Source organism: Leuresthes tenuis, unplaced genomic scaffold (genome assembly GCF_036924035.1).
Source record: "Leuresthes tenuis unplaced genomic scaffold, fLeuTen1.0.hap1 SCAF_3, whole genome shotgun sequence".
NCBI lineage: Eukaryota > Metazoa > Chordata > Actinopteri > Atheriniformes > Atherinopsidae > Leuresthes > Leuresthes tenuis.
The window spans coordinates 10,572,200-10,589,073 of NW_027325357.1; the positions used below are offsets into that span (position 1 = coordinate 10,572,200).

General features: G+C 39.7%; 2 protein-coding genes across 4 annotated transcripts in view; one reads left to right on the plus strand and one right to left on the minus strand.

Moving 5' to 3' along the window:
* Positions 1-524: 524 nt before the first annotated feature.
* tgm5l (transglutaminase 5, like) lies at positions 525-6,277 on the plus strand. Of its 2 annotated transcripts, XM_072381759.1 has the most exons (14): positions 525-572; positions 714-896; positions 991-1,221; positions 2,355-2,473; positions 2,706-2,834; positions 3,193-3,370; positions 3,622-3,757; positions 3,874-3,977; positions 4,064-4,303; positions 4,402-4,464; positions 4,551-4,763; positions 4,873-5,030; positions 5,143-5,279; positions 5,941-6,277. In XM_072381759.1, exons 1-14 carry the CDS (start codon positions 566-568, stop codon positions 6,092-6,094), a joined length of 2,052 nt encoding a protein of 683 aa, XP_072237860.1. In that variant the 5' UTR covers positions 525-565; the 3' UTR covers positions 6,095-6,277. The 2 variants fall into 2 exon arrangements, with proteins under 2 accessions (XP_072237860.1, XP_072237859.1); XM_072381758.1 differs by lacking the exons at positions 525-572; positions 714-896 and having other exon boundaries at positions 1,004-1,221; positions 4,554-4,763.
* A 270-nt stretch (positions 6,278-6,547) lies between these two features.
* Positions 6,548-16,874, minus strand: part of eya2 (EYA transcriptional coactivator and phosphatase 2) — a 33,599-nt gene continuing 23,272 nt past the window's right edge. For both annotated transcript variants that reach the window (XM_072381761.1, XM_072381760.1), the window contains 8 exons: positions 16,725-16,808; positions 12,543-12,632; positions 10,516-10,574; positions 9,582-9,742; positions 8,617-8,731; positions 8,285-8,406; positions 8,040-8,140; positions 6,548-7,684 (listed from right to left, as the gene is read on the minus strand). In XM_072381761.1, the coding sequence (XP_072237862.1) occupies positions 7,604-7,684; positions 8,040-8,140; positions 8,285-8,406; positions 8,617-8,731; positions 9,582-9,742; positions 10,516-10,574; positions 12,543-12,632; positions 16,725-16,808 (813 nt within the window). In that variant the 3' untranslated portion in view covers positions 6,548-7,603. The remainder of the gene's footprint in view (positions 7,685-8,039; positions 8,141-8,284; positions 8,407-8,616; positions 8,732-9,581; positions 9,743-10,515; positions 10,575-12,542; positions 12,633-16,724; positions 16,809-16,874) is intronic.

Consider the following 16,874-nt stretch of genomic DNA (forward strand, 5'->3'; position numbering starts at 1 on the left):
AGGCTACAAAGAATAAAATCCTGATCTTCCATCGAGCAAATTTGGGTAATATTTAATCTATTTAGAGCGGAGGAGAGTGTATGCTGGTGTGTAAATCAGTAAACATGTACAATGCTGCAACCACACCAGACAATAGGGTGAGGGTGCAACTGAAAAACAAAGCCCTGAAGCAAAGTAAGACATCCTTTTATCAGCTAACATACACAGTATCATGGTAAAGTTTTCTGTATGAAAAGACTATGAGGTTTGCTGCTCACTGATAACAGCATCAGCAGCTCTTGCCCCCAGATTCCATGTGCAAATTTTGGAGTGTCTTACAACATTTGCCAGGAAAAAAAAATGCTGTCAATTCTTTTGTTGACGTGGGTGAGTCTGATTACTCAAACAGCTTTTAAGGAGGGGCGTGGTGCCAATGTCATCTTACCTTGGAAACAGCTGAGGGAAAACTAGTTCACTCCCTCACCTGTATGATACTTAAGGAATGGCTTCCGAGGGAGGGGCAAGAGTTTAAATAAACGACGAAAGTAACTTCAGAAGCAGTTCTGCGAAACAGAGACACTAACAAATGGAAGGTGAGTTCTGTCTCCAAGAACGCGAGCTCCTTTTCCTTGCTTGTTTATCTATCTACAACTTATTTTGTGAATATTTTGCCTCCTGACTTTTAAAAGCCTCTTATGTTACAATTTGTACAACTTTATTTTTTCCACTTGCAGCCTTGAGAATAAAGCATGTCAACCTGGAGCATCCTGAAAACCTGGCGAGACACAGGACACCAGGCTTTAGCAGTTCCAAAGAGCTGGTGGTGCGAAGAGGAGAACCGTTCAGAATCAGCTTGCAGCTGGAGGGCCGACCCTTCAACCCCACGACTGACTCGTTGAGGATCAAAGTCATGCTTGGTATTCTTAGACATAGATTTAGATATTTTTTTGTTGATGACTAATGGGTGCAAACTTTTCCCTGAACTTAACATGTTTTTGTTTCCCTCCTCAGGTCGTCTGTATGCAACTATGCCAGTCACTTCAAGGAGGGCATCCTCCTCCCAATGGTACGCCTATGTTGACCCAAGGTTTTTCAACCCTCAGAACCCCTCCATCTTCATCTTCTCTCCTGCCTCTGCCTCGGTGGGCTCCTACAGATTTCAGCTGTTTGTGTTCACGCAGGGTGGCCAGAGGAGTCATGCATTTGGAAAATTCACAATACTCTGCAACCCCTGGTGTTCTGGTGAGTTCAACCATTGAATTTCTGGAAATTATATAATTCTTTTTAGGTCAGCCCAAGTGTTGTAGAATCAGAGGCTTTTGGGAGATTTTTTTTGCGGGTAGCTAATGTTGCAGCAACAGTGAGGTAATCAAATTTGAACTTTACCTGTGTATATGATTCATATGATTGAATTAGTTTATAATGACGCATTGCGATCACTTACGCATTAGTTCTTTTTGATGGATACTGAGGTGAGGTTTCCTCTTAAGAAAATGCAGCAGCCTTACCAGACACAAAGAATAAAGTTACATATGGTAATGGAAAGGTTTGTATTTTTGTAAGTCAAAAATAACAACAAAATACAACAATCTGAGTCCTGAAAGTCTCCTCTTTTTCTATATTGCCTTTCAGTCGACCACACATGAACTCACTTGATAAGTCTTTTATATCTGGAGATTTAGCTGTGACAACAGAAAACAAATCTTTTTTTTTCCAATAGACAAAGAAAGGAGGTTCCTACTTGTATTGCACACTCTTTCTGCACACATTTTCTATACCTGCTTAATCGGTCGATAGGGTCGCGGGGGGGCTGGAGCCTATCCCAGCGGTCATCGGCCGAGAGGTGGGGTACACCCTGGACAGGTCACCAGTTCTCAAACATATTTCTGTGACATATTTAGGTAGTCCTCTTTAGTCTCAATGGGTCTGGAATGGTCATAATTTTCTAAGCTAGAGTTAATTCCAAAAATTGTGTTTGTGGTGAGGATTAAAATCACAAATTGGCTCCTGAAAGGAGTTACGCATATATAGCATGTTTCTAATCTTGTTAATCACTCAAAGAACTTTACACAGTAAGCCACATTCACTCTGTCATACATTAAAAAGCTCTTTCATCTCACACAGAGCTCATTCTTCCATCATGTACACACAAATGAGCACCTCGGGGGCAATGTGGGGTTTGAGATCTTTACCTAACACTCTTTGACATTTGAACTGTGGATTGGGCCACTAACCATAATAGTGGCTTTCCCCCCTCAGTCAGAGCTGCTCTACATGCCTTTTCCATCTTAAAATTGTTTTTCAGTGTGAAAATATACCATGTCACAGCTCAAGATGTAAACACAGTGAGGAGTAAGAAATATGATGTCTTTCAGAGGATGCAGTGCATATTCCGTTTGAGGATCAGAGAGAAGAATATGTCCAGAGCGACTCTGGGTTGCTGTTCATGGGGACAGCTATGAACCTTGTGTCAAGACCATGGTCCTTTGATCAGGTATGAGGATCATTTCTGCTGACCTAAATTTATCTCTTTAGTGCTGAACATGTGTTGACTCAGAATAACTGGAATAAATTAGGGAAATAATTTGCTATAGTAGAATGAACAGAGCTAACTGTTGAACACTGACATAATTTACAATTAGAAGAAAGTAAGGAGCAAGTTTGGTAGAACTGGAACATGCTTCATAAATCCTAATTCTGTCATTTTTCTCTCTTTGCCTGTAAAGTATGAGCACGGCGTTCTGGAGGCATGTCTGAATCTGCTTCAAGTCAGCCCTCAGCACAAAAGGAACAGAAGAAGGGACAACCTGAACCGAAACGACCCCGTCTACATCAGCAGAGTTGTTTCTGCCATGGTGAGTGTGATTACATTTTGAGAAACAACACAACACTAACTGAAACTTCAGATGGGAGGAAATGCTTCAGTAATATTGCTCTTTCTCAGCTATGTGATGACAACATGGTATCTTTCAATGAAAACAAGGTGTGACTTGCACTGAGACATGCTACTTCAGATCATAAAGCTAGATTTACATCTACCTGCAGGAACACTGTAATTATAGTTGTCAAACCATCTTTTAGGGTATTCATTAAACTCCCATTCTGAATCAAAAACATCACAGAAATGCATGTGATGCCGAAACGTGCTCTGTCATCTGTGGGAAGTGAAGTGCTGATCTGGAAATTTCCATTTGTCTTGTTTTTTTTGTGTAGATTAACTGTGAGGATGATCGCGGCGTGCTGAAAGGGAACTGGTCAGAAGAATTTGGACAAGGTGTCCATCCCAGCAGCTGGACAGGGAGTGGTGACATCTTGAAACAGTGGGCCCGCTCTGGTTTCAGGCCAGTCAAGTATGGACAGTGCTGGGTGTTTGCAGCTGTCATGTGCACAGGTAATTTTTTCATGACAGTCTGAAGCTTTCAGGGAATTAAATCTTTTACAGACAATATCAGCCATGATTCTTTTTCTTAACTTTACTTTCCATTTGTCTTTAATAAACAACAATTGACCCCCAGTGTTTGATGTGGGAATTGATGTCTTCCTGGTCTTGCGTCAACACAGATTCACTATTTTTATGACATGATATTCAGTTTTTTTTGCCAGCGTACAAACGTTTGTTTCTGTTTTGATTACGTCTTTCAGTTATGAGAGTCCTCGGTATTCCTTGTCGTGTTGTCACAAACTACAACTCAGCTCACGACACCAACGCCAACCTGGTGATTGAGGAGTATTATAGCGAAACAGGGAAGAAGCTGAACCTCACCAGAGACAGCATATGGTCAGTAATAATCAGTACCTGCAACAATTTACAGGAGTTTATGACATTTGTTTTATTTCATGAACCATAAAAGCTAATTGATCATGGAAAACATGTTGTTTTTTCCCCTTTAATAGGAACTTTCATGTGTGGGTGGAATGCTGGATGACTCGCAGAGATCTGGGATCTGGGATGGATGGATGGCAAGTTCTTGACCCGACCCCTCAGGAGCGGAGTAAAGGTGTGTGAGGAACACTGCTAAAGTGTGTTTTTATTCACTTATTTTAATGAATCTTTTCAGAGCTCTCGTTCCTTTAATCATCATAGGAGTGTTCTGCTGTGGCCCATCTCCCGTCAAAGCGATCAAGCGTAAGCTTGTCGACCTGTTTTATGACGTCCCATTTGTCTACGCTGAGGTCAACGCCGATGTTCACACAATCATCGTGAACCAGGGTCAGATGCTCAGCGTTAACAAAAACACTGAGAGAGTTGGAGCCCACATTTGCACTAAAGCTGTTGGTTTACCACGACCGCAGAACATCACAGGAGACTACAAATTCATCAAAAGTATGACCCCTAAACAAAAAACATGTTATAACATGAAATAATGCTCCATTTAGGAAACAGTACTCACTGCTCACATTTTTATTCTCTTTACAAAACAGGCCCAACTTCATCACTTTCATCAAGAAGTCCCATCATTTCAGATGACTCACCCTCGAGGACAGGTAATTTGTAGTTTTGAAAATGTAAAGGTTTTGAATACGTTGTCTTAACACGGCTACTCTTTGAGACTGGTTCTCTTCATATTCAGCAGTTTCATCCAAGGGAGTGGTTATCTTCCTGACCCTGGATAAACCTCCAGTCACAGGGAAGCCAATCCTCTTCACAGTGAAAGTTATGAACAAGCAGAATGTATCCAAGATGATGAAAATGCATATCAATGCTCAGGCGAAAGAGTACAACCACGGCCCCTCTGACACCTTCTGGGAAGATCATGGTGTCATACAACTAGCACCCACGGAAGGTAAATTGACTTTTTTCATTTACACATGTAATGTTGTTTGTATTGTAACTGGATTTGAGGATGAATTCCACAAACCATGAATTTATTTCTTTACCACTTCTCTTTCAAGCCATAATGCTGCAGAAGCAGATCCTCCCGACCCAGTATGAGGATGTGGTGGGAGATGACCTGATCAATCTGACTGTTGTCCTGGAGGACATGGCTAGTCATGAGAGTGTCCTCGCTGCAGAGGAGTTCAACATCGTGAGCCCACAACTCACCATACAGGTACTTTATGAAAATCCCGAATACAATGTGTGTATAATCTGAATGGAAATTCACTTATTTTGCATACAATTTAAGAGAATATTCTGGGTTTATTAACATTTTTTCCCTTCAGGTCGCAGATGAAGACTCTATTGTGCCTCACAAAGAGCATACTGCCACAGTGGCCTTCATCAACCCGTTCTCTCATCCAGTTAGTGGATTACTGACTATCGCAGGTTCTGGGCTGATGCACAACAAGACTCAGTTCAGGTAAGAATCAGGAATGAGCATGTATTGAATGTTAAACATCACAGGCATCTCAGAGATTTATGAACATGACACATAGCTGTAAATGATAAGATAAGAAAATGCTCAAAATAGTGAGTCAATGAAAGCTACATTACAGAGGAGTGTGTTAGTGCTGAAGGAATGTAGGTGTGTTAATGTTGTGTCACAACTCGGTCCCTCCGTTCGTCCCAGGATTGTCGTCTAGCAGTGCCTACACCACGCCTAAGACAATCCAAACTCTTTTCATGTGTCGTCCCACGATGGTGGAATGACCTACCGAGCGCTACCAGAACAGGGGCGTCCCTGTCTATCTTCAAGAAGCTCTTGAAAACCCAGCTCTTCAGAGAGCACTTACCTTGTACTTACCTACCCCCTCTATCTTTGCACTTTATCTTTCTGCACTTCTTTCTATGCCTGCACCCTATCTCTACTCTGTCACCTCTGACATAGTCAAACTAGTGGGTTCCTTCTATGTAGTTTATTGTTAGCTTTTTATATAGCTTGTTATATCTTCATTTGTAAGTCGCTTTGGATAAAAGCGTCTGCTAAATACATAAACATAAACATGTCACACAGAGAACCTTTTGGACAACCAGCAGTTTCAAATATCATTTAGCATTATAACCAATTTCTCTTTCTGCAGGATGCTTTCACTGCCTTCAGGAGGAAGAATGGAGCAGAACATTACATTCATCCCCAGCATGGTGGGAGAAAAGATGCTGCAGGCCAGTCTGTCAGTCTCAGACATCAACATTTCAATCAGAGGATTTAAGATGCTCTCTGTCAAGAGTATTTAGCTCCTTCGAACATTTTAATGCTTCATATGTACACAAATGACATAAACATGAATGCGAATCGTATTTATTTTTGCTATTTATTGTTGCTATTTATGTGATTGAGCCATAAAAACAATATTGCTATTTGAAAATCTGCACCAATAATTGATATTGAAAAACTTCAATAAAGGTTCTTTTAATGGATTGTTGTTGTCTTTTTCTAATTTGTTTGAGACCAAATATATATACATTATGTGTGAATATTGACTTTTCTGCTAGTTCTTTTCTGCCCTGAAGAGGGAGATGTTTCCTCATTGAGAAAACAGGTCACTTGCATGAAGTGCTTTCCATTCCTCTTGTTATTACTATGTAATTCACACCAAACTCACCCATCATTCTTAATCTGTCATTTAATCCTACGTGTTATGTATTCCTGTAGGTTGAATATTTGTGTGAAATGAGATGAAACTCAACTTTACTTTCCCCAAAATGCAATTAATTTATTTCTATTAATCTACTTTAACTGTCTGTCAAAACAGATCAACAATAAAGCATTATATACAAATAACAGCTAAGCTGACAGGCAGTGTAATCAGCACATGCACAACCATACCACTTCATCTATATTACAAACAGGTTAATGGCAAATTAAACAGAAAGCAAAAAGAAAACAACGAATAACCCAGAATCAAACATAAGGATTCAAGCACTGGTCTATAATACAGCAACTGCAAGGCAACTTCTTATCAAATGTTTTTACATGAGCATGATTTTGGTGTTTAAAGATTATTTTTAAAAGTAAAGTTAAACCAATAATAAATAGCTCTTACTATAATGGCAACAGACTATTTTGATAGCCTCTAACTATGAGGAGAATGTTATCTGACATTATTCTAGGTGACTAAAGTAACTGTGGAAGCAAAATGTATCGCAAAAAATAAATCATTACGCCTTTCTAATTTTGACTTAAAAACTGTATCGAACAAAGAAAAAGTTTTGAAGTCTCAAAACAAATGAAAAACACACAGCAAAACAAGCAGTCTGAGAACAATTTGAACTTTTCATTGATCCAGACACACTCACTGTGCATTGAACAGGGAGTAAAAATTTGCATTCAGTGCAATACTTTGTGTACAAAAATGGAACCTCAGTTTTAAAGTTGAGATGAACTACCACAAAAACAGAGAAAATAAGGTGTGTGGTTTTATTTCTATATATATGTATTTAATACTTGCAGTACTAACCATAGTTCCGTGGGATTAGTCAAGCTTTGGTCCCTTATTTTACTTTGGTCTTTTATTTCAGTCCAGCACTTCTGGATTTATGCTTGTGTCCTACTGCAGCCTCGCTTCAAACTCCTCACAGTTCATTTGGCTCTGGTTTCAAATTGTCCACCTGGGTGCTCTGTTAAATCAACATCACTGTCTCTGGATCAGTTTCTTCAGGCACTGTCACCCTCTAGCTGCAAACAGGGTTTCAGGGCCTTCTTATAGTTTGAGTGGAATAGCAGAAGTTGATCTCTGGCACCCTCTAGAGGTAGTCCAGCTCCAGTGCATGGCTCAAAGCCTCCAGATCTGCCCGACAGGACACCCTCCAGAAGGGCATGTTCTTCTAGGAAAACAAATATAATACCATATTAAATTAGGAGTAACTGTGTTACATGCAAACTTACTGTAAGGCAGGTGTATTGTAGAAGCTGACAGCTTATGCTGTATAAATGGGAACTATCCGAGTGATTTGAAGGGAAATGTAATATGTGACATAGAACATCTGGACAACATATTGGCTCATACTGTAAAAAAGAAGTACTGCGAGGAAAAAAAACAACCCTAAAATTCCAGGAGAAATTCTGACATTTCACTATAAAGACACAACAGAGAAGATAAAAACAGAGATGGAAACAGTAGCTGCAGGAATTGAGATTGTCATAAGGTTAACTGATTAGTTGGGGTCCATTTTTCAATACCTTCTTGGCTACGGTCTCCTCTTCAGCTCCATCTCCTATCACCACATAGACAGCTCTCCGACCAAACCTCTGAGACACACGCTCAAAACAGCTCTCTTTGCCTTAAAAAGTGGATAAGGACAATCAATATAAGAAATTTAGTTTAAACTAATTTAAGAAATTTAGAATAAAAAAAAAAAGATGAATTTTTGCTTGGTTCCCAGTTTCATCTTCTCCTTAAATCCTTCTTTTAGAAATTTCCTTACCTGTCTTGGTTGCGCTGTATATGTTCTCAATGGGGAAGGCGGAGCCAAGGCCATACAGTAACACCTTGGAGAGGGCTGGGATAAGCTGAGTGGTTGTCACCAACACATTCACACAGTTAGGCCTGGAACACGACAGGACACACATCTTAATTCCTTCATTAAACTATGTCACCTACAGAGAAATGACAACTTTAATATTTACAGAAGCTGAGATTTCTTTCAATTGATAAAGTGATATTTGGGAAGTCACACTAAAGCAAAATAATATACTGCTGACATCTAATGTCAATTCCCCAATTGGTGGAACTTAAGCTGTGTTAACATGAACTGACCTCGAGTTGATGAGAGCCAGGGCTTTGAGCGCTTGAGTCAACCACAGGTCAGTCAGGACTTCCATCTCTCTTCTCAGCTGTAACCACTCTTCCCGCTTGGGGCTTCCCAGTAAACCTGATAAATATTTGCACTGGTGTTTAAAGGTTTGTGAACCCTAATTTACTCTGTTTCTCTTTACATATAACCCAAAAACAGTCGTAAAGTTGTAAAAGTAGATGAAGAGATCAATTTAAACTAACGAGACAAAAATATGATACCAATTTATATTATAATTCTGTCCATGAACTTTGTTTTTTTGTATATGGTGTGATCTCCTTGTGCAGCAACAACTGAAAATTAATTTTTCAGTAACTGTTAATCAGTCTTGTGCATAAAATGAATAAAAAAAAAGATTTTTAGCCGATTCTTCTGTATAGAGCAGTGTCAACTATGGGATGTTACTCACACATGCTGCCAGGTTTAATTCCTTCCATGACATTTATGTTGGATTATAATCTGGATTTTGACTCAGACAATCCAAAACATTAACTTAATTCTTCTTTAACCATTCATTTGTAGAACCACTTGTGCTTGTTGCTGTATAATAGAGTTTATAATTAAAACGAATTATTAATTTTTACCTGAATATGTCCACAAAACATTTTTCAAACAGCGATTTGGTTTGACTTCACACAACTTTCTTTTGTCATCATTTTGGATAAAAACACAAAACTCTAACTTTAAAGTTAGCCATTCACACATATTTGTCACTCAAAGATAAATTATTATATATAAGTAATAAGTATATAAGTAAATGAATAACTAATCAATTTTTTTTGTGTAATTCCTTGATTGGGTTCTCTTTATCAACTTTTAGAGCCTTTCTGACCTTGTCTGACAATTCTACTGACACAAGGACACACAAGGAAACCAAACATGACTCTAAATTACTATAAAAAGACTGAAACTGAGGAGTGGAGCCTACCTCCAACATTATTCTTGTATGCATTGTAAATCTCCTTGACTCTGCGGTATCGAAAAGCAAGTTTCCTCATCCAGTCCACCCCTCCATGGACCCCTGAACCCAGGCACAACGAGCCTGCCCCTGCTGGGGTCTGGAAGCCATCCGACCCAAAGTTGTAAGTGCTACAGTATCACAAAGCAGGAAACAGCAAGGATTTGGATTATAAATACACATAACATTAGATTTCACACTTTCATGAGTGTCTAGAGGTGAATTGCTCTTAGAACCTGCACAGGTATAACCCTGAATGCATTCTCTGGCTTTAGAGAACCGATTCAATCACTTCAGGAAATGAAAAAGAGGGCAATGTTTGAAACATTCGTTAAATTCAGAGAAATATTCAAGTGTAAGTGAAAAAAATTCAGGGGCAAGAGGAAACCCCTCAAAACTGAATGAAGTGGTGAATGAGTCTTTGTCAGTAAAAGTAGTATAGACCCACAGTGAGAATAGGACAAATGCAAAAACATCTTTGAATGAAAAGGGCCAAGTTCAATAAAATAAATGCATCATAAAGCACTTTGGTTGTGTCTGGCTTTTTCTCAAATCATTCCTAAAAGTATCCTAAAGTTCTTTAAATACGTTTATGTAATAAAATGTCTGGACTGAGGGAGACAGAGAAAATGAAAAAGAGATATTTTGATGAGCATTGAAAGCACTGAATAATTCTTTGACATTCTATATGACTGTGGAAGCTGAGAAAAAAAAGGTCATGCACTAGTTTGCATGCTTGAACCCACACAGATGCACGAAAATGCACACACTCCTCGCTTCATGTGCTAGCTGTTTTCTTTCTATGCACTAAAACCCGGAGGGCAAGTCTGGTTCACAAGACACAGCAGAGCTGTCAGAGTTACTCATCAGAGCTCCAAGGACAGAAACACAGTAGAAACTTTACCTCAGGTCCTGTCCATTGTCGTCTGATGCCACATCATCAATATGAACCTGGTCACATTCCTGGGAAATGAAAAAGAGTGAAGATATATTAACAGATCCGTTTCAGAGAAAAGCCCTGCACAGGCAGGCCTCTCTTCTGTTGGGGAGCCTCAGGGAATGTTAGCGCAACAGAAATAGAAATGAATATGAAAGACAAGGAAGGAGGAAGTAAGATGTAACGACATGGCACAGTGAGGCCCCAAAGGTAGACACTCAAGATTGTGTTGAAATTCTAATTTAACCACACAGTAAATTAAAGTAAAATACAATTGTTCTTCTATAGGATATCTTACATAAAAAGATGCCTTTTAAGAATGGCCCATTGCCTTCTACAGGCACAATAGTTAGTGAGCATGTTGTTCCTCTGTACTGGATGTAAATGCAAACAACAAAACTGCACTAAATAAATAATAACAAAAAAAATGTGTTTGCAGCCAAAATACTGTCAGCAATATTCAGGTAAATTTAGACTAGATACGCTGAATGAAAAAAACAGCAACAAAAGAAACCCCAAAAAACAATAGTCACCGCTCATCATTATAGACTAAATGAAAATACAAAAGTATCTGACAAAATCCAGCTCTGAGTCTGAATTCCACAGCTATTTTTCACATTTACAGACTATGCACACAGACACATAGAGCCCTACATGCAGCAACACCGTGTGTGCAAAAACAGTCCTGGTTTAACTTCTACTTGTCAAAAAATGACCCATGACCGTCAGACCCTCATATCACATTTCAGTTACCCAGGTAGAGACACTACCTCATCCACCTCACATTGCAACATAACTCATTTCCACTGGCTAGACCCCTCCTCTCTCTAAGGTGTCATTTGCCCCAGCAGTGCTGCAAAATACTGACCATTTAATGCAAATTACTCTTTGATTACTGAATGCATACAGTGGGACTCACACAGTGGCAACAGAAACTGAAAACAGTGTCATTTCAATTAATTTTCAAGAGCTGGATATAAAAGAAAATAGCCACAGTCATGTCCTATTTGAAAATTCTGAATTTGATTGATCATGCAGGCGTACTGGCCATTCGCAAGTCTATACATTTATTTTGGTATCCCAGTCATAACACTTAGTCTGTGTGTGGTTACTGACAAGATAATTGTGCCTCAAGAATTAACAGGAGTTGTCGGCCCAACGTGGAGTACCGCTTAAGAGATTTACTCAGCCCTGACAACAAAGGACGGGATAAAAACTGGGTTTGCAAATGGCTTTGTTGGCCCCTTTCCCTTCTCTCGACTGTTCCTCCTCCCATTTGACAAATTTTCCTCTTCGATACTCAGACACACACCTATAATTACAGCACAATGTGTACTTGTTCTCTGTCTCTGTGCCCTACTTTAATCTTTTTCCTTTGTCAGAACAAGACAGAGGAATGTGGGATGAAAACCAGAAGCACTGTTTAGTCACTAGAAGGTACTAAAACAGCACTTTTCCCTCCTTTTTGAGGAGTCATCACTTTTAGAGGTTGCATCAATACCTGTATGAAATTAGTGGCACTTATAGTTAGGTCTTAATGTGGAGTACTTATTCCAGCAAAGCCATACTTTTAATATTCTTGCTGTTATGTCCCTCCAAGAGGGAAAATTGTTTGGAAAACGCTGTAGAAAGAATAAATACAGGATTTCTACACTGACTGCCACTGTGCTTTATGCCAAGTAAGAAAACAGCACCCAAATGTCAAACTCTAGCTCGGCTGTGGCAGGGAAGGTTTTCTGGTCATGCCAACTCAGTGGATATATGCTCAGTGCTACAGTTTTCCAGCTTACTGGAAAATGTTTCATAGTTCCACTGTACTCTGTACTCTGGGACAACTGCGAATGTGTGCAAGTTAGAGTTTTGATTGAAGTATGGTATGTATGATTGAAGTAAGGCATTATGTTTGAAATTCTAGCTAAATGGAACGGCAGTCAACAAAACAGAATAAGCCTACGCTTTATTTGTTGTATGATCATACAAATTTAAGAACTCACCTCCAAGTCATTGAAGAAGAGCCTCGAATCGGCAAGATTGAAGATCATTTCCTCCATCCACAAACCCAGAGACACTGCCTTTGAAGAGTCCTGAAGAACAGAAAGAAAGAGAGAAATGAAGACTCCTGAACCTTGAAACACTTTGAAAAAAAGAAGCATAATGTTTTTTCCCCATCACTAAAATGTCTTACCATGGACATATGTATAGACTGGGAATAGACACAATTTGAAATTCTGGGCTGACACTGATAGGAATAGGATAGGATAGTGAAGAATAACAATTTAGTCAATGGCCTAAAGCGATTACTTTTTGGTAATTTATTTTCATCTTTCACTTTTGAATGAGCACAGATTTACTCAGACAAATGTATCAACATTTTTTATTATAACATTTAAGATTTATATATATATATATATATGTATGTATATATGTGTGTCTGTATATATATATATATATATATATATATATATGTATGTATGCACTACAGAGGCACTAATCATGACAGCTCAAGAACAGGCCCTGAGCACAAGAGCAACAGAGGCCAGGGTCTGCCACACCAGACATGACCCCAGGTGCAGGCTGTGCAAAGAGGCCTCTGAGACAGTCCCACACATAATATCGGGGTATAAGATGCAGGCAGGTAAGGCATACATGGAACGCCATAACCAAATAATGGGAACAGTGTACAGGAACATCTGTGCCGAGTATAGGTTGGAAGTCCCAAAGTCAAAATGGGAGATGCCTCCAGAGGTAGTGGAGAATGACAGAGCTAAGATCCTGTGAGACTTCCAGATCCAGACTGATAAGCAGGTGATGGCAAACCAACTGGACATTGTGGTGGTAGAAAAACTACAGCAGAAAGCAGTAGTGATAGATTTAGCAGTTCCAAGTGACAGCAACATCAACAAGAAGAAACACGAGAAGCTCGAAAAATACCAAGGCCTGAAGGAGGAAGCCAAAAAGATGTGGGAATTAAAGGCAGCAGTTGTACCAGTGGTAATCGGAGCACTCGGGGCCGTGACCCCCAAACTGGGAGAGTGGCTCCAGGAGATCCCGGGAACAACATCAGAGATCTCTGTCCAGAAGAACATAGTTCTAACAACAGATACTGCATTGAACCGTCAAGCCCTTAGGTCTCTGGTAGAGGACCTGAGCTCGAAAGAAGGCAGTGTGGAGTTTTTATATATGTATACATATATTTCTATAACAGGACAAAGTTTGACTAACTTAAAAGAAAAAGCCAAAAAAAGAACGTGTTTAGGCTGAAACTGATTGCCCAAGACATTTAGTATTTAAAGAAAAATCATTTCATTCAGATTATTGAACATCTTACCATCATGTCAACGCAGCTGCCTGACTGCCTCTATAATAGCTTCCTGCTCATCAACTGGACTGACATAAACAGGTTTCAGGGAGAGGAAAGCATAAATATGCATCTGTCAATCAAACTCCTAGCAAAATCTTATCTTTACTATTGCTTTCCTGGTTCAGTATATTCTGGCAAGTTTTCTTGCCTGTTCTCCTCTCACACCTGTTCTGATTTAATTAATTAATTTCAACTGTTTTAATTCACAACAGACTTTTATAGGAGATTAAACTCCGAAAAACGCTTATAAAGATGCTTTTATTATTTTCACAGATAGTATTTAATCACCTGACGCTTTAATGACTGAATTTCAATTATTAACCGCCAAATTTTCTTTTCGATCTTACTTCACATGCCATTTGGGAACAAAGTGATGGACTAACAGCCAGCTGCAAGCCTGATTTAGGGCCTTTGAGCTTAGTTGTGGATGCATGCACTCCAACAACTCATGACACCATGGACCCATAGTTGCTTTTATTGTGTTCACTTGGAGGACCACGTTCCAGTAGATCTATGACTACAGAGAAGTTTATTCCCTGAATACCCATTAGCAATAAAGTCAGCAGACAATTCTTACTAAAAGAATAATTGCTATGGTAATTGTTGTCACAGAGTCTAACTGAAGTCCTGCGCGATTGCAAATGAGCAAGTTGTAACACCACTGAAGCAATGAACGCAGACCGTTATGATGCATGACAAATTTAAAACAGGTCCAAAGAGTTCTCACCATCTTGTTCTGACAGATATCAAAGGATAAATGACGAATTGGAACGTTACATAACACAAATAAAAAAGTATAAAGTAAATGGGATTAACAGTTGATTTTGTAACTCAGGAGCATGTATCGTCACATATAACCAAGTCATAAAGCAGCACAAGGTTCTAATCTTTCCACTTTTTCTGTCCCACCATCCAGCCTAAATTCCTCCGTTAATTTTGACTCCCACTGAAAGAAAACCAAACAACCAGGTGTTGCGTTACACCAGCTTCAGTTAATAAGTGTAATGAGAAATGTATAAGACCTCACAAACAGAAATACATAAATCACAATCTGTAGGCAGGCGAGCTGACAAACAGCATGGCCATGCTGCTATTTAAGACACAAAAGAAGGTGTGTGAAGTTATGTGTGGTGCATTGTTTGAAGGCAGCACTGGCAGCAAGACAGGTGAAGCACAGAGGTGTCAGCCAAAGGTGAGCATCTTATTAGTCTATATGACATGTCAAGCCGGGGCTGTCTCTTGGCTCAGAATGATTAAATGCATGAAGACACAAGTAGGGTAAATTATGGCAATTACAAAATGCCTTCCTCCCCCCAAAAAGAAAGGGTGTAAAAGAGGTAATTGAGGACAGGGGGCAAAGAAGGTTCAGGAGGAGGAACAAGGAGCATGACCGGGAGAAAATGGCAAGGGGGAGGATTGAGAAAGAAAGAAATGGATAGGAAGGATGAAGAGGGAGGGGTTAAAGGCTTAAGAGAGGTTTGTTCTGTTTGTTTAACAATTAAAATAATGATCTGTAATCATCCTCCTTTTTAAACTAGGGCTGTAACCACACAGACAGACAAACAAAAGCCTCTTTTAATCCTAAAGAAGAGTTTAAACAAAAACACACCCAGAACACTCACTTCTCACCTTTACTCTTATGCAGAGAATTTACTTATATGACAGACAGCTGGTGGAAGAGAATTCACATACTGTTGGACAGACTAGGGTGTTGTATGATCGACGAGATACTGGATGAGATGATATTAGAGGAGGGGTCAGTTTCTCAGGTGGAATGTATACCTTTTGCTCATTAAGCTGGTGAAAACAAGAGTCTTTCAACACACCCATTAGTCTCTCCTGAGACAGATCCCAGTCATCCCTTTACATACAGATCCACACATTTGTTTTTGATAAAAGTTTTAAAGGGCTTATTTAGAAGTGGAGCCTACAGAAATCAGGACACAAAGTAGAAACAATCAAATTTGATGTTTTATGTGTGTAAAAGAAGAACACATTAGCTGCAAACTCAGGAGATAGAAACAGAAAACAAACAAACAAAAAAATGTGCTTGCTTGTAAGCCATCTTGACATACTGGAGTGTTAATCTGTTTTTCGCTCATTTATTTCCTCTGCTGCATGTCTAAGTTTTGATGTAAGACTCTGTCCAACTGAGCTCCCCTGGATCCAGCAGTAGGGTGTTCTAGTGGTGGGAGGAATTTTTGGCTCATGAGTCACATTTCAACACGTCCACAAGGTCTAACTCTCATTCTGGCTCTTCCTCCCTTTTTCTCTTCAGCCCTTCTCTGTGGCAGAAAAGAAAGAAAAAGAAACAACAACATGCAAAGCCTACCGGGGGCTGAACTGATCAGCAACGCTGCTCTCAAACTCCCATCAGCCTTATGTCAACCCGCAGGGGGACCGTGAGAATTCAAAACACAGAGCCTCGGCCAAAATCAAGAAATGCACCACTGTCTGCCTCTTGTCAGCTGCCTGTCTGTTATGTAAAGGTCCCGCTGACTGTCAATCACGCTGCAGGTTGTCAGGGTAGCTAAACAACCCTGGTGCATTATGAAAAGAAACAAGAGGGCAGAGAGGCAAAACAAAGTCAGCGTGTGAAAAGGCTCAGGGATGAGACCCAGAGGTCATGGACTTCCACTGTTAGTTAAATCAGCAGTTAATCACAAAGCGTGATTTTCCTAAAGCAGGATTACATGTTTGCTGTGCAGATTTTGTGCCAAACAAACTGTGCCAATCAGCTGTTGTGAGATGGCGATTTGCTACAGAACATACTTCTTACAGTAAATGACAAAGGGGGGGGGTCATATGACCTTACCTTGCCAAATCGTGAGGAGAAAGTTCCCGTGAGGAGCGAATGGAAAATGATGATGGTTTCATCCAGATCCCAGATAAACACTCGCTGCAGTGAAATAACAGATATGTAATGTTAACCACATGACAGTTGGTGTGTGTGCATGTGTGTGTG

Bases quoted from the DNA above. Each gene is read 5' to 3' on its own strand.
- tgm5l (XM_072381759.1), top strand. The intron at 4,304-4,401 runs GTATGACCCCTA...TTTACAAAACAG, and splicing joins AGACTACAAATTCATCAAAA to GCCCAACTTCATCACTTTCA. The intron at 5,031-5,142 runs GTACTTTATGAA...TTTTCCCTTCAG, and splicing joins GCCCACAACTCACCATACAG to GTCGCAGATGAAGACTCTAT.